At 40.9% G+C, this 17,282-nt stretch overlaps 2 protein-coding genes across 4 annotated transcripts in view; one reads left to right on the plus strand and one right to left on the minus strand.

The window, feature by feature from the left end:
- LOC148336994 (trans-1,2-dihydrobenzene-1,2-diol dehydrogenase-like) lies at window positions 1–4,570 on the plus strand. Its single transcript, XM_088295757.1, has 7 exons — window positions 1–186; window positions 1,360–1,471; window positions 1,551–1,714; window positions 2,755–3,007; window positions 3,083–3,207; window positions 3,390–3,540; window positions 4,318–4,570. Exons 1-7 carry the CDS (start codon window positions 97–99, stop codon window positions 4,413–4,415), a joined length of 993 nt encoding a protein of 330 aa, XP_088151883.1. The 5' UTR covers window positions 1–96; the 3' UTR covers window positions 4,416–4,570.
- pkma (pyruvate kinase M1/2a) overlaps window positions 4,187–17,282 on the minus strand; it is a 19,337-nt gene continuing 6,241 nt past the window's right edge. Inside the window, exons 2-12 of one of the 3 annotated variants that reach the window (XM_088295748.1) lie at window positions 16,008–16,192; window positions 15,616–15,707; window positions 12,846–12,977; window positions 12,583–12,769; window positions 10,906–11,176; window positions 10,582–10,732; window positions 10,309–10,461; window positions 8,907–9,073; window positions 6,769–6,950; window positions 4,585–5,649; window positions 4,187–4,385 (exon numbers count right to left, since the gene is read on the minus strand). In XM_088295748.1, coding sequence (XP_088151874.1) covers window positions 5,543–5,649; window positions 6,769–6,950; window positions 8,907–9,073; window positions 10,309–10,461; window positions 10,582–10,732; window positions 10,906–11,176; window positions 12,583–12,769; window positions 12,846–12,977; window positions 15,616–15,707; window positions 16,008–16,192 — 1,627 coding nt within the window. In that variant the 3' untranslated portion in view covers window positions 4,187–4,385; window positions 4,585–5,542. Of the gene's footprint in view, window positions 4,386–4,584; window positions 5,650–6,768; window positions 6,951–7,621; window positions 7,789–8,906; window positions 9,074–10,308; window positions 10,462–10,581; window positions 10,733–10,905; window positions 11,177–12,582; window positions 12,770–12,845; window positions 12,978–15,615; window positions 15,708–16,007; window positions 16,193–17,282 lie in introns of all 3 variants that reach the window. The other 2 variants (XM_088295750.1, XM_088295749.1) reach the window with 2 other exon arrangements.

The following is a 17,282-nucleotide window of genomic DNA, read 5'->3' on the forward strand; positions in this document are numbered from 1 at the left end:
ATTTCCTGTTGCGCCTGCTGGGGGGGACACACAGTCACAAGTCGGACTTTCTAGCTGTAATCCGCTACTCTTGGATCCACTCACAAACTCGCAAACATGGCAACAAGATGGGGAATCTGCAGCGCCGGCAAGATCAGTCACGACTTCATGGTGGCCCTAAAAACGCTTCCACCCGAAGACCACCAGGTATCAGTACCACCGTTAGATGCTCAAACGCACCAGGATTCATTTATAGATTTGCATATTTGTTCGGTACATCCGCTGCGGTCTTGTGAAATACTGAGAGGACTTTACAACTACTCTATTTGGGCAGCACTTCATCTTAATGTATTCTACTTTTTTGTAGAGGTTAATATAGCAATTCATCAAAAATACTGTACATATAAAGAAGTTACCAGGCTTTAATTTTCATATTTTGGTGGATATTTTCATAACACACTTACTTGATATTTGGTGCTCAACAAATGTGTTATAAATACGCCACTCATACGGTCATAAAAATCACATGAGAGCATCCAGCATCATGCACTTCTTTAGTGCAGACTATTTCATTGCAAATAATGGATGACAATGACAAATACCTAAAAAAAAAAAAAAAAAAAAAAACTTTAGCTTCTACATGTTGGTGTATTTAGCAAAATTGTTTGACGTCTGCGTAATGGATATCGCAACTGGCATGCAACTTACATTGGATGCTGGTCAAACAAATTTGTTCGGCATTGTACATATATAAATATATATATGCAGTATACATTCACTGAAATTGAAATAAATTATCCATCCATCCATTATCTGTACTGATTCTCCTCAGAAGGGTCCGGGGACAATAAATTATATGAACACAAAAAACAAAAAACAAACCCGTTAATTAAATTTGAGTAGCAATTATTTCACTGAGAAAGGGTTGCGCAACCGAAAAGACAAAAGTTTCGTTGTTATTGCTGTTGATGAAACAGACTGGCTTTTGGTAAAATGAGAGTTTAATATCCGAGCATGAATGTTAAAAGAGAAAACTTTTGCTAATGATATTACAAAGTGCAGGACTGCACAAGGTGATGTTTGGCCAGGATTGGATTCAAATGCATGAAGACTGTATAACATAATACAGAAGATGAAAACGGTGCTATTTAAAGGTTAAAATATCAATCGGCCTGATCGAGTTGAAGAGGGGGTCCATGTCTCCCGCACGAAAAGATTTTTGCATATTTTCTTTTGTTCATGAATACTGTTTTACAATGAATGAAAATAAAAAATAAAAGAAACTCCCCCTGCTCACATCTCTGGCTCCAGTTCAATTGTGCTCCTTATGAGACCAGGAGATGGATGCACACAATTGAAGATTATGACTTTCACTGACAGGCTGTGGCTGTGGCTGCCCGCAAATTGGAGGATGCAAAGAAGTTTGGCAAATTGCACGACATCCCTCGGGCGTACGGCAGCTACGAGGAGCTGGCCAAAGATCCCAACATCGGTCAGTGTTCACATCAGACCCGTCAGGTCCATTTTGGGACGTGCCTGCATGCGCTCCTCCGTCTCGTCTGTATGCGCAGATGTGGTGTACATCGGCACCATCCAGACCAATCACCTGAGCTCCTGTTTGCTCTTTCTGAACGCCAAAAAGCCCGTCCTGTGTGAGAAGTCTCTGGCCATGACACCAAAGGAGGTGAAGGAGATCCTGGCCTGCGCCAAGAAGAACAACGTTTTCCTCATGGAGGTAAACGAGGACCAGGTTGACAAAGTTCAACTAGTTAACTAAGTAACCTTATCCATTATACGCTGGAAATACCATCCTGTCGAAACTACTTTTTTACCCCCTTTAAGTGTCGCCACACAGCAACATAGAAACAAGGTGTGGGAAAAATGTTTTTAAAGGCAAGATAAAAGGATCCAATGACTAATTTGTTTACGTCCCACGAGCAGGGATCTAAATCCTATTTCTTGAGCAACTGTACATAGAAGATGTGTTGGGTGCCGTTGTGTTCAATCAGAAAAACATTTTTGCCGTTTTTTCTTGAAATTGGCTGTTCTCAATGCCAATCTTTTTGTTCACGACAGGTTTTGAAAAAGACATGACTGGGACTGGGTGACCTGTTTCATCTTTTTCTTCAACTTGGTCTCACGTCAGACTTAAGTGCTGTCATAATCCTCAGCTATGTTATGTAATTTCAAAAGAAACAAAAACAAAAATAGATGCACAAAACATCCAAGGCAAAAAAGTTGGGAGGGGCCACAAAATAACTCTCTGTCAACAAATGTATTTTTTTAATTTCTACAAGGTTCCAATGAGGGACTTTGAAGGAGGTAATGTTTGGGGACCCATTTTTACCATGATACACACACGAGCGAAATTTGGTTGAGTTTCCATACATTTTGAGACTCCCCCAAATGTGATTAGGAGGCAAACAAACAATTCTCGGGGGGCATGCAATCACCTTTTGCTCTGGACCCCAAAAACCTAAAGAGGTGCTTTTGGAGTTAATATTCACAATGAACAAAACAGGTTTGAAGTGAACGCTGTAGCCTTAAAATGGTGCTACTGGGGCTCCCTCTAGTGGTAAGTGACAGAATCACTGAATGAAATGGTTCAACACAGTGCATGCTAGCATCTTGGAACTTCTTTTTTTTTTAATTCTGCAGTTCAGTTTTAAATCCAATTATTCTAGTTTCTCTCACATTCCCAAAACACAAATTTTAGTTTTTTAAAAATTCTCATCAAAAAGACTTCCTTACCGTACTTGAATGAATTTTTTCTAGGCCATTTGGGCCAGATTCTTCCCGGCCTACCGAGAGGTCCGCAGGCTGCTCGCTCAGGGAGAGATTGGTGACGTGAGGATGGTCCGGTCCGAGTTTGGCCTGTCCGTGCTACCTCTGCCAAGACTGGAACACAAGGAGCTCGGTGGAGGAGCGCTGCTGGACATCGGTCTCTACCCGCTGCAGTTCTCCCTCATGGTGTACGGCGGAGAGAGGCCTGAGAGCATCAAAGCCGAGGGAGTCATCCTGGATACTGGTAATGGAAAAAAATAAGACTCATTAGAATTATGAAAATCTTTTTTTTTTTTTTACATGCGAATGTTGTTTCCAGGAGTGGATGAGACCTTGGTGGTAACGCTGAAGTTTTCCAAGAACAGGATGGCCGTGTTCACCAGCTCCTCGGGGTTGCAGCTGCACAACGATGCCATTGTGGTGGGCAGCAAGGGGTTAATCCGGGTACGTTACAATAACTGCTCTTGTGCCAGCTTGCAAGCAACCGCGCTCCTATTCCCTAGAAATGCCTCTTATGTTATCCAAAGCCACACTTGTCATCACTCACAGGGAATGGTGTCAGCCAGTTTTTTGTTTACTTTGATCCGCTAAATTGAGTTCCTCATGCCTCTTTTGTGTTTGCTCAGTTCCCGTCACACATGTGGTGCCCCGAAGTCATGGTGGTAAATGGGAAGGAGACCAAGTACCCTCTCCCGGAGCCTCACTTGGCCCTCAACTTTGTTCATAGTACGGGGTTGCGCTACGAGGCGGAGGAGGTTCGACAGTGTTTGCTCAAAGGTACGAAAGCAGATGACAAAGCTGCGTTGAGGGTTGAGAGTAAATTCTGTATACTTGCCTTATGTGTCATTTAATCGATTTAAAGTTGATTAACAAATCAAATTTTCTTTATGTTTTGGTGAAAAAGAAAAAAACTAAAAAATTGGAGATGCATGTTTTTTGTATGAGTTAAATCAGATCAGGACACATTCAACTACGATTCCACTCCATGTGACAAGACTGGAGGTGTTGGTTAAAGCTGATTAAAAAGGAAAATGTCAAATAATCACCAGTATTGTTTCCTATCCCAAAGAAGCAGAAGAAATTAATTACTACTTCTGTATCGCTAAAAAGCCCTTGCATGACTGTAAGAGCACACAACAGATTTCACCCCTACTGTAGCGCAAAATTAGAACAATGTCGCTTTATTCTAGTTACTTATTGGATTTTAAAATCACATTTTATTTACCAATTAATGCTGAATCCATTTGATTACAGAGGATTCACATAATTTCTCTTGCAACTACATGTCTTTATTTCCCCTTAAAAAAACTGGGGGAAAAAAAAAGAAGAATCAACAAAACTTATGTCGCAACCTTAATTTAAACATGGAATAGTTGGAAATATTATTTGTATCTATTTAAAAACAATAAACACAATGAAAAATAAATCAAGAAAAAAATGTTGGGTATTTTAACAGTACTCATTCCTCCTTACATAATCGTGCCTGCATGAGCATCAGTAACATTATACAGCGTGTCTACCTATTAAAACAAACGTGTCTTTTCTGCACTGTAGGAATGAAGGAGTGTCCCATCATGTCTCATGCAGAGTCTCTGCTACTGGCTGAAGTCAAAGAGGACATTCTGAAACAAGTTGGAGTGGTGTATGATTAGATTTTCTTTTTTGGAAAGATTTATTTTAGGGATGTGAATATCTTGCTTTTAAGATGAAACATATCCTTTTAAAGATTTTTTTTTTTCTTAGCTGATTTGAGAAAAAAAAAAAAAAGGGAGTCTTCATGGAAATAAAGCACTTACAAAGAATGGCATTGAAGGTACTTGCCTTTTTATTGATGAAATCCAGTCTGGTGACAACAACCAGCAACACATGACCTCGTCACGCTTGCGCAGCTCTAATGTAACAATCAAAAGCATGTGAGACAACAGCGACAAGGACAACAAAAAAAAAAGGGAATGGAGTTTCTCACTTTTGTTAACCGTCATCCACTGAGGCCTACATCCGCCACCACCCTCAAAGTGCCATTTTAATTATTTTCTAAGTGAGTCTTCTAAGTGACAACTTATATATGATCAAATACAAGTCAACAATCACATAACACATCTAACTTAAATACAGTAACCAGCTCTGACAGGGGGCATCCATAATCGCTATTTAGTTCGACAAAATACAACTGAAATGTTCCAAAAACAAAACACCATTCGTAATAGTCAAGTATAATAGCCCGTAACACATTGGAGTCTAAGATTAGGAGTGCTACACACAGTGAAAGCAAAGAAGACACTTCATCCACACACACACAGCACTAACACGACCATCTGTATTGGGTGGTGTGGCAGAACACAAGGACACCATTTTGTTTGTTCGCTTATTCGGCCAGGAGTGTTCTATTAAGAACAGGGCGCTCGAGTTCATGCGGCGCCACCCAAACAAATGTGGCGACGCGCATGCACCGGGATCTGCCAATAGATTGGGAAGATCCCGTTTAATAGAGTGAATAAATACAGCAGTTTCTGTTTGAGGTATTGTCAATCTGATGGGCTGCCGAAGACTGGTGTCTTTAAGGGAAATTTGAACGTGAAAGGAATGGACACAGGAAGGGAAAATTGCAAAAACCACCACTAAGCCAAGATGGAATGGTTGCTATGGTGTTTTGGTCTCTGATTATTGTTGTGTTTGATTGCCTATAATGCTTAGTAGTTCACGTAGCAGGTGCTGGATAGAATGGTGGAGTGTTTTACAGAGAACAGCCAGACATGGCATGGACGCTTGTTTTGGCTGCTCAGGCAACCAGAACCACACGCATGGTGTTGGTGAAACCGGAGCCTGGACGCCAGCCGGTCAGGACGATGACGACGTCACCTTCCTTGAAGAAGCCTCTCACCTTGCCTGTAGGTTACACACACACACACACACACACACACACACAAAAATAAGTAAATAAAAATTGACAGAATGAGCATAAAAAATGCCTTTTTTACAGCCAATTTAAAATAGCATGTGGTAATAGTACTAAAGTATTTATACTACTCATGCTAATAATGATCATGCTTATATAAATAACATGTGACGCAAAGTTTAAACTATTTAACACGGATTAGATGATTTTAACTAACACAACATCCAGCTAAGATTAAAAAACGGACATATAAAGTAAAAAGGCAAAAACATGAGCCTACAAATAATCAAACTGTAAATTGGGCCAATAAAAAGTAAACCCCATTGAGTATTGTTAATGTTTACAAATTCTTTTAAGAACCCCTCTGCGGCCAACTGCATAAAAATACAAATGTTGATTTACTGACCATCAAGTCCGTCAGAGATGTCAATCAGCCAAAAGAGGAAAGTAGTTGGGAGGGGGATCGGTGCGTCCTCCTCTGACTTATTTGAAAATGTGTTTTTCATAATACAGTAATTGAGCATTGCTTAATATCTATCTAATTTAAATAATTAATGGAAACAAATGTTATATTCAATTGATGTTTTTTCCCCTGCATGGGACACACTTCTCATCAGCCTAAATGGAAACATGGGCGAGCTGGATAGGCGCCACATGCTGTTACACTTGAGTACTGCATGTGAACAACTGAATTTGCCTGACTGAACCGGCTTTTTGTGTACAGTAGTCTTGACTAGGGTTGCAAAATTATGGGAATTTTCAAAGTTGGAAACTTTCCAAAGGAATTAAGGTGAATTTAAATGTCTGAAGGGTGGCAAGGTGGCACGTGAAAAAAAAATATACAGGTAGATAATTTAAATATAGTTGCGTAAAATACATTTTAAGATTAATCCTGACCAAACCAGATTTCCTATGAATGCGATTTGGAAATGCTGTCGCCATCACAAAGTGAAGCCCCTCCCTTTAGGGCAAATGAGCGGCTGAGTCCAGGAATAAAGCGAAGCGGAACGCTCAAATAGATTTGGTGTGAATGTATTATAACGCAGAGATTTGTTACAGCCCCAGCTGTTGTGAAATGCACTATCGAAATAAAATTGTATTGTATTTACCCATATCCATGGCGAAGTTGACACGCATGTCGACATCCTCAGCCCAAACATCGTGGGCAGGAGCAGTGTAGAGGACTGGAAAGATGCCGCGGTACAGGTGAGCTTGGCGAGCAGTCTGAGCGTTACGGGTCACAGCCAGGATGGGGGCGCGGGGCCTGTACCTGGAGATAAGGTGGGCGGACCTGCGAAAAGAAGAAAAAGAAGAAAGTATCGGTGAGCAAAATTCATAAATAAACAATACTGTTTAGTAGTTAAGTACAGAAATTGAAAAAATATTGCCGCTTTTCCATTGCACAGCAGTGACCAAGTTTTGCATTTGTTTTCTCATTTCAGTAGTATTACATGAAACCAGGAACTCCAGGTCTCTCTGTCACATGGATGCTTCAAACAACAAGAGTGTCCTGTATTTACTTCTTGGTAAGGAGATTTTTTTTAGAGCATTTTGTCCAAGAGACTGAAGGAAGCGAAGTGGAAAACTTTGGCGTATCAAACTTCTATTTTATTTTATTTTTGTGTGTGTGTGTGTGTGGGTGGGAATAAAATGCTACATTGTGCTGAGCGACAAGACACAGGAACATGGCAAGCCATATTATCCTCATACGTTACGAACCGAGTAGTGCCATGTTTATCCGTGAAAATAGTGTGCAGTGGAAAAGCAGCATTTTAGAACACAAGAGGTGCGTTGAGTCACAAATCTTCACACATGAACTCGTCAATTGCTGCCCTCTCTCACCTACATCACAGTGCAATCAAAAAACACATGCATTCACACATTTACACACACACACGACTTGGAAAAATAGTCCATATCGTGTACTTACCCTAGATGACAAGGAGCACACACGTGTCTTACCTCCCGGTCTTGGTGAGAACAATAATTGCACTAGCGCAGCACTTGAAAGACGACTCCACGGCTCCGACAGCCGCCACCTCGGACGGGTCTCTGGTTAGGTTTGAGTGTCGCCTCAGCTCCTCAAACAGCTTCCTGTGGAAAGTGGCTGCCTCGGCCTCACGGGCGATCTAAGCCAGCCCCGGGGGGAACCAATTAGGGAAGGAATGGGGTTACTTACTATCACACGCACACATCGTTCACACATCTGGGAAGGGCTTGAAATCAACCCGCCAAGTCTTCCTGGTTGATATAGCAGCTTAAGAGTGTTTAAATAGACCTTTTCATTATATTAATTGAAAAAGAAATTAATTAATGAGATGGAAAGGCACTTCCGGGTGGCAGAATGCTCCAACTGTTGCCCTGAACTGAAGACAACGCAAAAAAACGTGTTTGACATTGCACTGCCAGATAAAAGGCTTATTTCATTTTTTTTATTCAATATAAAAAAATTCAATAAAACTTAACTTGAGGGTGAGCAGTTTAAGTAAAGGGGATGTCATAAATAGTTGTAAAAGCAAAACTGCATCGTGGTATAGTATGTACTTCGAGAAGGAACAGACGGGGAACCGAACATCCATCATCGGCTTTGTACAGTATGTATAAAATGTCTTTTTTTTTTTTTTTTTTGACTTTATAGTTGACAGTTTTCCTGTTAGCTAACAGGGCTAATTTAGGCATTGCTAATGTAAGTTAGCGACTGCCCAGCTCAAAAGCAAATAAGAATAATTAGGATTTAGGCTCAGGCTCACTAACATGGTAATTGTAAAAAAATATTCCAGCTTTGTTTGAGTAAATGCTTAAACTGAGTAGTTTATAGCGCACTATTTATTTCACCGTCATTTTCCATAGTTTCAATATTCTGTTAACTACAGTATGTCTAAGTCACCTTACCCGGTGAAATGTAAATTATGGCTGGGTTCCATCGTCCTTCTAAAAAAAAAAATTAGGCTACCTCACGTACCTCCGTTCAAACTAAAGGCTAAAATTATCACTCAAGCCATTTCAATCTGGCTTGGTCTGTTTATACAATTGATATTTTCTTGACTAGTATCACCACCAGAGCTTTTGCTACTAGGAAGTAAGCGTGACCTCATGTTGAAAAGGTCAACTGACATGAAAAAAAACAACCAGCAGATTTGTGGATGTGATCGCCAGCCTGTCCCAGGTTTCCAGCAGTCCCTGCCTCACCCTACTCTTCTTGTCATAGCCGACACGAGCGCACAAGGGACGAGGACAGTCGCCCTACCTTCCGGAGCCCGTGAGCACAATGATGGCTGAGGCCAAACTCTTAAAGGAGGCCTCGACGGCGCCAATGGCGATGGCCTCGGCGGGGTCTTTGCAGTGCGGCGTGGATCGACGCAGGTCCTCGAACACCTGACGGTGAAACATGGCCGCCTCGGCTTCGCGAGCAATCTGGCAAGCGATCGGGGGGAGGATGTGAGGAGCAAAAGGCAAACCACCACCACACAAAGGGAGGATGATGAAGATGGAGGAATTAAAAAAATATGGGGCAGTTTAGGGGGAGAGAGACTGTAGACAATTATTAACACAAAAAAGAAATATCACCACAATCCTTTGCTTCATTATAATGGGATATAGGAGGAACGTTTGGAGCTACAGCAACAGTACACACATGCACATAAGTGGAAAGTAGTGTGGATCAGATGATCAAAAAGGCAGAAAAGACAGCAGCTTGAAAGGTGGTAAAGGTTTAAGGACTTCAAGTTGCTTAAAAATTCTTAAAAATTTAGAGCGACATGCACACGCGATTAGAGCATATACAGTATATCGGTAACGGGGAGGAATAAAATTGGCTGTCATTCAAGTAGAATAGAAAATGCTGCATCACGCAGCATTTGAATTCAAGTGACGGATGGTGACCTAGTGGCAGCTGACTGGCACGGGAACAGCAAATATTTACTTTTGCCACAAATGAAAGCAATGAATTTCATGGCAGTAAACTGCAGGGTGTGCAAGTAAATAAGGCCCACACAGTTTGCTTCTAAAGGGTCCAAGATGCGTCTTCCAACCATTCATTTACTATCGTAAAGCATGCATTCGCAATTGACTCCAATTTGGAGTGCTCATTGAACGCGGCATGCGTGTTTATGAAATCCAGGAGGACCCAGAGAAAAACCACGCAAGCATCAGAAGAACAACATGCAAACCCAACGCAAGGAAGCCACAGCTGAGTATTGGATCCAGAACCACAGCACTGTGAGCCAGACGGCGTAACCAGTAGTCAAGTAAGCAGTCCTGTATGAATATTATTTCATATATTTATGATGAAAATCACATGCATGCAAGCAGAACTTTAGTCTCAATCTCACTGTTGTCGGGAAATAGCCCTCAATCCATAAAAACTAGAAATGAATGAACTCACACATATTGTGTGAAATAAAAGATGGAAGTCGACACTTCAATAACATCGATTGTTTAAAATCCAGTGTGCTTTAAAAAGGCAAAATCCTGAATACCCGGTGACTGACCAACGTGTATGATAATGTATTCACTAACATGCTTTAGCTGTCCCTATTGCTGATCTTTTTATCAAATACAGACAATCACGTGAGACAAGATTTCAATTAGTAGAAGGGGTTAAATGTTAAGGAGGAGTTGGTGCAAGTCTTCCTTTGAGGTGAACTGACCATGTGTTGCGTGCGCACAGCCTCCAGAGGGTAGTCTCCCTTTGCGGTCTCGCCACTCAGCATGATGCAGTCGGCCCCGTCCAGCACGGCGTTGGCAACGTCGCTGCCTTCAGCGCGGGTGGGTCGCGGCTTCTTGATCATGCTCTCCAGCATCTGAAGACAGATCATTTGATAGGTTTAAGAAGAAAGAAAAACTCTTCATGGGATGATACACATAAAACGACGCATAAGAAATGCTACAGCCAAGCCTAAAAAGACATTTAAATGTCTGACCTGAGTGGCGCAGGTGATCGGCTTGCCGGCTCTGTTGCATCGCCCAATCATCATCTTTTGGGCCAGGAAGACTTTTTCGGTAGGGATCTCAATGCCAAGATCACCACGGGCGACCATGATGCCATCGCTGGCCTCCATGATCTCATCGAACCTGAAGAAGACACGAAATAACAGTTACACAAAGATGTCAGGAGGTGGCGTAGTTTACCTTTTGGGTGTAATGTCACCATGAGGCCACCAGGGTGCAAAATGTTCACATTACTGGATGTCGAGGATGACATCAGATTCATGAACGCAACCATGCTTCAACTTGATGGCACACACCTGCGCACGCCCTCGTGGTTCTCCAGCTTGCTGATGATCTTGATGTTCTTGCCTTTCTCGCCCAGCACGGCCCTGACTGCGTGGACGTCGGCGGCCTTGCGGATGAAGGAGGCGAACACCATATCGACGCCCTTCTCCACGCCAAATGTCAGGTCCTGGATGTCCTTGTCGGAGACGGCGGGCAGGTCCACGGCGGCGCCAGGCAGGTTGACGCCCTTCTTGCTGCCCAAGGTGCCGCCGTTCTCGATCTCACACATTAGGAAATCAGGGCCTGGTGCAAGAAAGTGTTCATTAATAAGGACAAAAATGTAACAGTCATAACGTCATATTTTACCCCAATAAGCCTCGCGCCTCATTGGTCCCCCCAAATACTGTATTGCTACATCCTATCAAATCGCTTTACTGTAGAAATGCTCCGACACGCAGGACCACATTTACTTCTGTGAAAACTACGTTGTCATCGCTTCTGAGCATGTGGATGACTTTGAGAACACAGTATTTGCACCTTTACATTGTAATGTGAATGTTTACATAAAAACCTTTTTCACACGATGGCCCCACTTCTTAGCAGTGTTAAGCGCAGCATGTTATTTTTTATTTTTGTTAATTTCATTTTATTAATATGAAATTATATTTGGATATTTATTTTGTGACTTAGGGAGTATTACAGAGTTAATTACGATTTTAAATAGAAATTCAGCGCCAGCGTACGAACGGAATTCGTTCGTATTTTGACAAATTCCTGTAAATTTTATTTCAATCTTTACATTTTCCATAAAAATAATAAATAAATGAAAATTTAAAAAATAAATAGATAACAAAAGCAGCCCTGACTACACACCATCTGCAAACACCGGAGTCATTAGAGCCATTGTAGTGCAATAGCTTTGCTGGCAACAAACTTGCATATTGCGATAAATCATCATGAATCTTTCCCACCTATTGTTTTAGGAACCCATTTCATGCACATGTGGAAAAATTACAACACAATTACAACTCTCGCTGACATTGCATGAATTACCGGCTAATTTGCTTTCCAAAGTTGCTTACTTTCTAATATGCTGAGGTGTTTTGCAACATCTTTACTAGATAGCCTGATGGTTAGCGTGGCTTCTACTCTAATTACACCTGATAATCCTTTTGAGGTAACAATACTTGTCAAAAGATTAGTGAGTACACTAGCACCGCTAGCTATTTGGCTGCAGCTTGCGAGGATTCCTACAGCACAATCTTATTGGTCTTTCAACCAGCTCAGAGCTGGCTAAAAATACGGTGCTGGTTGCTCTGTAATCGGACGTGCTTGAGCTGTTTTTCTTAATACAGTGACTGATACGATGACATCATTAATAAATGATTGCGATTAGCAATCCAAATCTACAGCATAAGACAGATACATACCATCTATTGAGTATGCTAATTATAGCACGCACTAGTACTGGACTGGTTGCCAGCCAATCGCAGGGTGCACAAAGACAAACAACCATCTACGTCTACGGTCTCAATCACACCTAGGGACAATTTAAAGTAGGCATGGGGGAGAACAAGCAAACTCCACACAGGAAGGCCGGAGCCGGAATCAAACCCTGCATCTCTTTACTGTGAAGCGGATGTACTAACCAGTCGTCCACCGTGCCGCCCCTTTGAGAACATTTCATTTTAAATATGAACAAGACTTACCAATCTCCTTGACCTGCAGCGATATGAGTCCATCGTCAATGTAGATATTGCTGCCGGGTTCGACCACTTTGGTGATGTTCTTGTAGTCGAGCCACAGGATCTCTTCGCTGCATTTCTCCTGGAAGCTGTCATCCAAGGTGATCTTGATCATTTTGCCCTTCCTCAGCTCCACCTCCGCTGTGCCGCTCTGTCAAACCACAATGACTTCCTTCATGCCACTCTTGTTGCCATGCGACATGGTGGAACAGGAACCGGGTACTCACTCCCTGGATGAGGCCTGTTCTGATCTCAGGGCCTTTGGTGTCCAGGGCGATTCCGATTGGCCGGTATTGGATGCTACCCGGCTCAAAGCTCTCACATGCCTCACGCACGTTCTTGATGGTGTCAGCATGGTACTATGTAAAAAAAAAAAGTTCTATTATGAAGACTTCAAAGGAGGCTTTTTTTTCCATAAGCACACAAAGTACTGCAATCAAAATAAATGGTGCATGAGTAATAACTGTGCCACAATGCGCATGTTGACCTTTTTTTCCCACCACACCCTAATGACTGTGTAGTCCAACTATGAACATAAAAGTGAAGACGCTGCGGTAAAATACGGCCAGAAAAAAAAGGTCTTAATCCCAATTTATAAAACAACTGTCAGGTTGAGCTCTGTGATGACTACGGTTAATTCTCCAGCACCACCAATCAACACCTGGTAATGTTAGAATACTTTGCCTCTGTATCGCTTGTGAATCGGCTGAGGATCTCACATTAAAAGCTATATTGATTATTAAAGACAATATAACTAAAACACGCATGAGGTAAATGCTCCACTAGCAGATTATTGATCCGCTCATTTAATGCAGCAATACTGAGCCTAAGGCAACAAATTCTGGAGCAATCGGTTGTGCATTTTCAAAGGTGATGACTGTTGAAGCCTAAAAAAAGATTCATTCGATTTTCATGATTTCCTATTCCTGAAATAATTTTAGAAAAGGAGCAAATAGACGAGGTAATTTAGTCGTGACTTTGCATATAAGCGCAGATGGTTTTTACACTTGCACCATGTGGGGTAGCACAGCTTTCAGTAATATCTTAAGAGGCAAGTAATCACATTGGCTGCCTTTTCCAGACACAGTGAACTGCAGTACAACACAACCTTCAACTTATTTAATCCGCCCTACAAACAATTGATTCTTTTTTTTTTTTCTCTAAATTTTCCACAGTTTGTATTTGAAATATTTGGTTGACCGTTTAAAAAAATTAAAAGGAAAAGAAGGTTGTGTTTAAGCCTGTCCTCTTCCTGCCAGCCATTTTGGAAACAACATCATTGTTGGATGACCATCAGAAGCAGAGAACTGTGATTGGCTTAATTACCTAAAGAGGCAATAGGCTTAGTTATTTTTTATTTTCTTGTTACATTTCTGTTGACCATGTTTTGTCTTGCTGTTTTGTGTCTACACCAGGGAACGCAAGGAACGTAATTTGGATTACTTTGTAGGTCTAGACTTGACTTGACATTCTTGTTTTGGAAGAGGAACAACCACTAAATAATTTCAAAAGGTTGCAAGAAAATCTTTAGTGGTGATTCCCTTTCCAAGCAGCTCTGTGCTTGTCATGGCTAACCAACAATAAAGTATTTTCCAAAATTGCTGACCTGAAGAGGACAGGCTACAACACAACTTTGTTTTTATTTTAAATAAGATTTTTTTCTTTTTTAATTATTAGTGGGTTGAATTAAATTGGGCTCATCTCTTTTTGACTGCCCTTCGTAATTTGATGATCCTACAGACATGAAACGGGATGCCGAGTAATAATAATAATCACGATTAAAATAAAATGCTCGAGGCATTTTTTGCTGCCTCGAGTACACCCTCATTTACATGTACAGTCAGGAAGAAGTTGTCAAGCCAACCGCAACAATTGTTCATGCCATGCTTGACAGTAACACGCCGCCAACGCAGTAAGCAGGCCAATTTCAAAATAAACCTTAGTTACCAAATAATATGTAGACATCAATGCCTGGGTAGGTTTTTATTTTGAAGTTGTTGCCGGCAACGGCGGAGTAATGGCCGACAACTCATTTCCCAAACTGTATTTACGGGGCTGTTTATTGTCATCAACTGTTGCTTAAGACAAACAGAATCCAACATTGTCCTGAAATAATTATGAGTGCTTAAAAAAAAAAAAAAAAAAAAAGAAGAAGTCGTGAAACGCACTAGCACGGTTGGCAACGCTCAAGTTAATAGACGGAAATGACTGCACACTGTGATGCTGACAAGCCTGACACAGCTGCCATTGCTTTTAATAAAAGTGTGTTGATTTTAGCCGGAAAAATTACTTTGTCTCACAGACAAAAAATTCGGAGGAAAGATGCATCTAAATTCTCACTTATCTCTCAAGATAGGAAATTAGTTTATTGCCATGCACAATTTACATTTAAGTAGAAAATATTGATAAGCTAAAAATTCAAACTAATTGCCTGTTTTTTAGTAGGTGGTAATGCTTTGTCTGTTGTACCTTTTACCCACCCCAAAAAAACATCAGGGTATATATATTTTTTTATTTTAACCCGAATACCCGAGTATTCAATTTGAATTTTCAGTCCAATATACGAATACCAAAATATTTGATAGCTGCTTGCCTGTCTGTAAGCCATTTGTTTCATTGTGGCAAATACCAGTCTGTATGTCTTCCCTTGGTTTCACCTTTAACAATCTGTGCCCTGCAGCATCATATCCACCTGTTCTTGATTATCAAATTCCATAAAGTTGCTAATCTGGCTTGCCCGTTGTGTTTATAGTTACCATATTGTCGTCAATCATGAATGCATGCTGGTTTTACGAGCACTCATTGTAACCACAGATGTGCAATGTTTGCCGAGCCACAAAAAGCAAAGATTGTCCAAAATAAAACAGGAACACACATGCGATAAGGACTTAAAAGATTTGCAGAGGTTGAACATGAAGGTCTTTTCGTGGCAGTTGCAGTTGGGCTCGCCTGGCTGGTTCCAAACATGCTAATGTTACAACTTATGAAACAGCTCACCTCGTGTGTGCCGTGGGAGAAGTTCAAGCGCGCAATGTTCATTCCAGACTTGATCATCTCCTTTAGCATGTCCACAGAGCGAGAGGCTGGCCCTGCAGAAAAAGGTAAAATACATTTTTAAAAAAACAACAACAAAAAAAAACCTAAAATGAATCAGTGTCAATGAATCGGTGTGTCCAACTGTTCATTTAAATAATTTTGATGCCCTCCTTTACAAAACTGGATAAGAACCAGTCAGTATTAGCTTGTACTAAAGTGAAGCTTCTATGTTAGCTGCATCAGCCATTTGTCGAGGGCAGATTTTTGACAACTAAACATACAGCATGTGCATTGTAAACTATACTGCAAATTCACTGTCACGATAGAGAAAACAATCATGTAGCTATACACACCGATAGTGCAGATGATGCCAGTGTTGCGAGCGGTGGTGGGCTTTGAGTCGATGTCCAGCAGACACATGTGCTCCAGGAAGGTGTCGGCCATGGCGGCGTTGAGCTGCTGCGTTTGGATGAAGGCAGAGCCCATGTCGACAATCTTTGGCTGAGGCATGGCGATTATCTTGGAGTCTGGACAGGCCCTGTGGGACAAAAAAATTTGAATTTATTTGTTTTGCTGCAAGCTATAAGTATACCTGACCGGACTCTTACAATCGGTGGTTCATGATATATGGCAATAGGAGAGTGTGCCAAGAGTATCAAATCTGGGTTAAAATAAGATACTGTTATCTGTAAGGCCGGAGTCTTGTACAATTCACCAAGAAAAGGAGGTTCCGTAATCTACTGTCTCTAGAGTTCAGAAATGTGTGCTGTTGAGAAATTAAACAATGTCATAATCATGGGGAATATAATAACACGTAAAAATTGGGAAATCTAACTTTTGCAAGGAAGAGCGTCCAAACTTCGGTCGCCAAACGGCTGCATTGTGTCATTACAGCAAACGTTTCATTATCGAATCACGAAAATGTTTTTGTATACACGCTTATGCAACCATTGTAATTAAGCTAGGGCTTTGTTTCACTTTTAGTTTGTTAAACAGGCCAGGTTACGTTTAGTGTTGTCAGGACACCAAAATTTCATTACTGAAACAATACTATGACAAAAACCTAAATCATCAGTAAAGGCAATTAAGCACTTGAAATCCTTTATATTTGGAACCATTCAAAAATGTTATTAGGCAGTAGGGCTGGAAAATGTAGCAAAATTTAACCATGATTTTGATTTGTCGCGATTCTAAAAATTACAAAGAAAAAAAATTCCAGAGTCCAAGCGTGTGGTGTGTTTAAGCATCCAGAAAGCCAGTGTTGCCTGCAGCCATCATGTGACACTTTGATATTCTGCGCTCCCTGACTGTGCTTTAAGATGGTAATTGACACTAGGGCTACCATTTCACTATCAAATATTGTATTGCAAGCGATTAGTCTAAGGATTATTTTATCGATTAAACGGATACAATTAATAAATACAAATTGTCTAAACACAATTTCAGAAGCTGAAAAGTATACATTTTTCCAATTATGTTGAAAGCAGACAATATTTGTGTCGGATCAAAATAAAATAAAACTTTTAGATTGGAAAGCATTTTTGCGTATTTTCCGACATTACTGACAAAACACAGTAATTGAATCTTTAAATCGCACATTTTCCACACTCTATTTTATTAATCAGAAA

This window comes from Idiotropiscis lumnitzeri, chromosome 5 (assembly GCF_059441095.1).
Source record: "Idiotropiscis lumnitzeri isolate Australia: NSW breed Sydney's pygmy pipehorse chromosome 5, RoL_Ilum_1.0, whole genome shotgun sequence".
Taxonomy (NCBI): Eukaryota; Metazoa; Chordata; class Actinopteri; order Syngnathiformes; family Syngnathidae; genus Idiotropiscis; species Idiotropiscis lumnitzeri.

Excerpts from the sequence above, each read along its gene's own strand:
- LOC148336994 (XM_088295757.1), top strand. The coding sequence starts at position 97 with ATGGCAACAAGATGGGGAATCTGCAGCGCCGGCAAGATCAGTCACGAC. Across the intron at positions 1,472-1,550 it reads GGCCAAAGATCCCAACATCG|ATGTGGTGTACATCGGCACC; the intron begins GTCAGTGTTCAC and ends CTGTATGCGCAG. Across the intron at positions 3,208-3,389 it reads GCAGCAAGGGGTTAATCCGG|TTCCCGTCACACATGTGGTG; the intron begins GTACGTTACAAT and ends GTGTTTGCTCAG.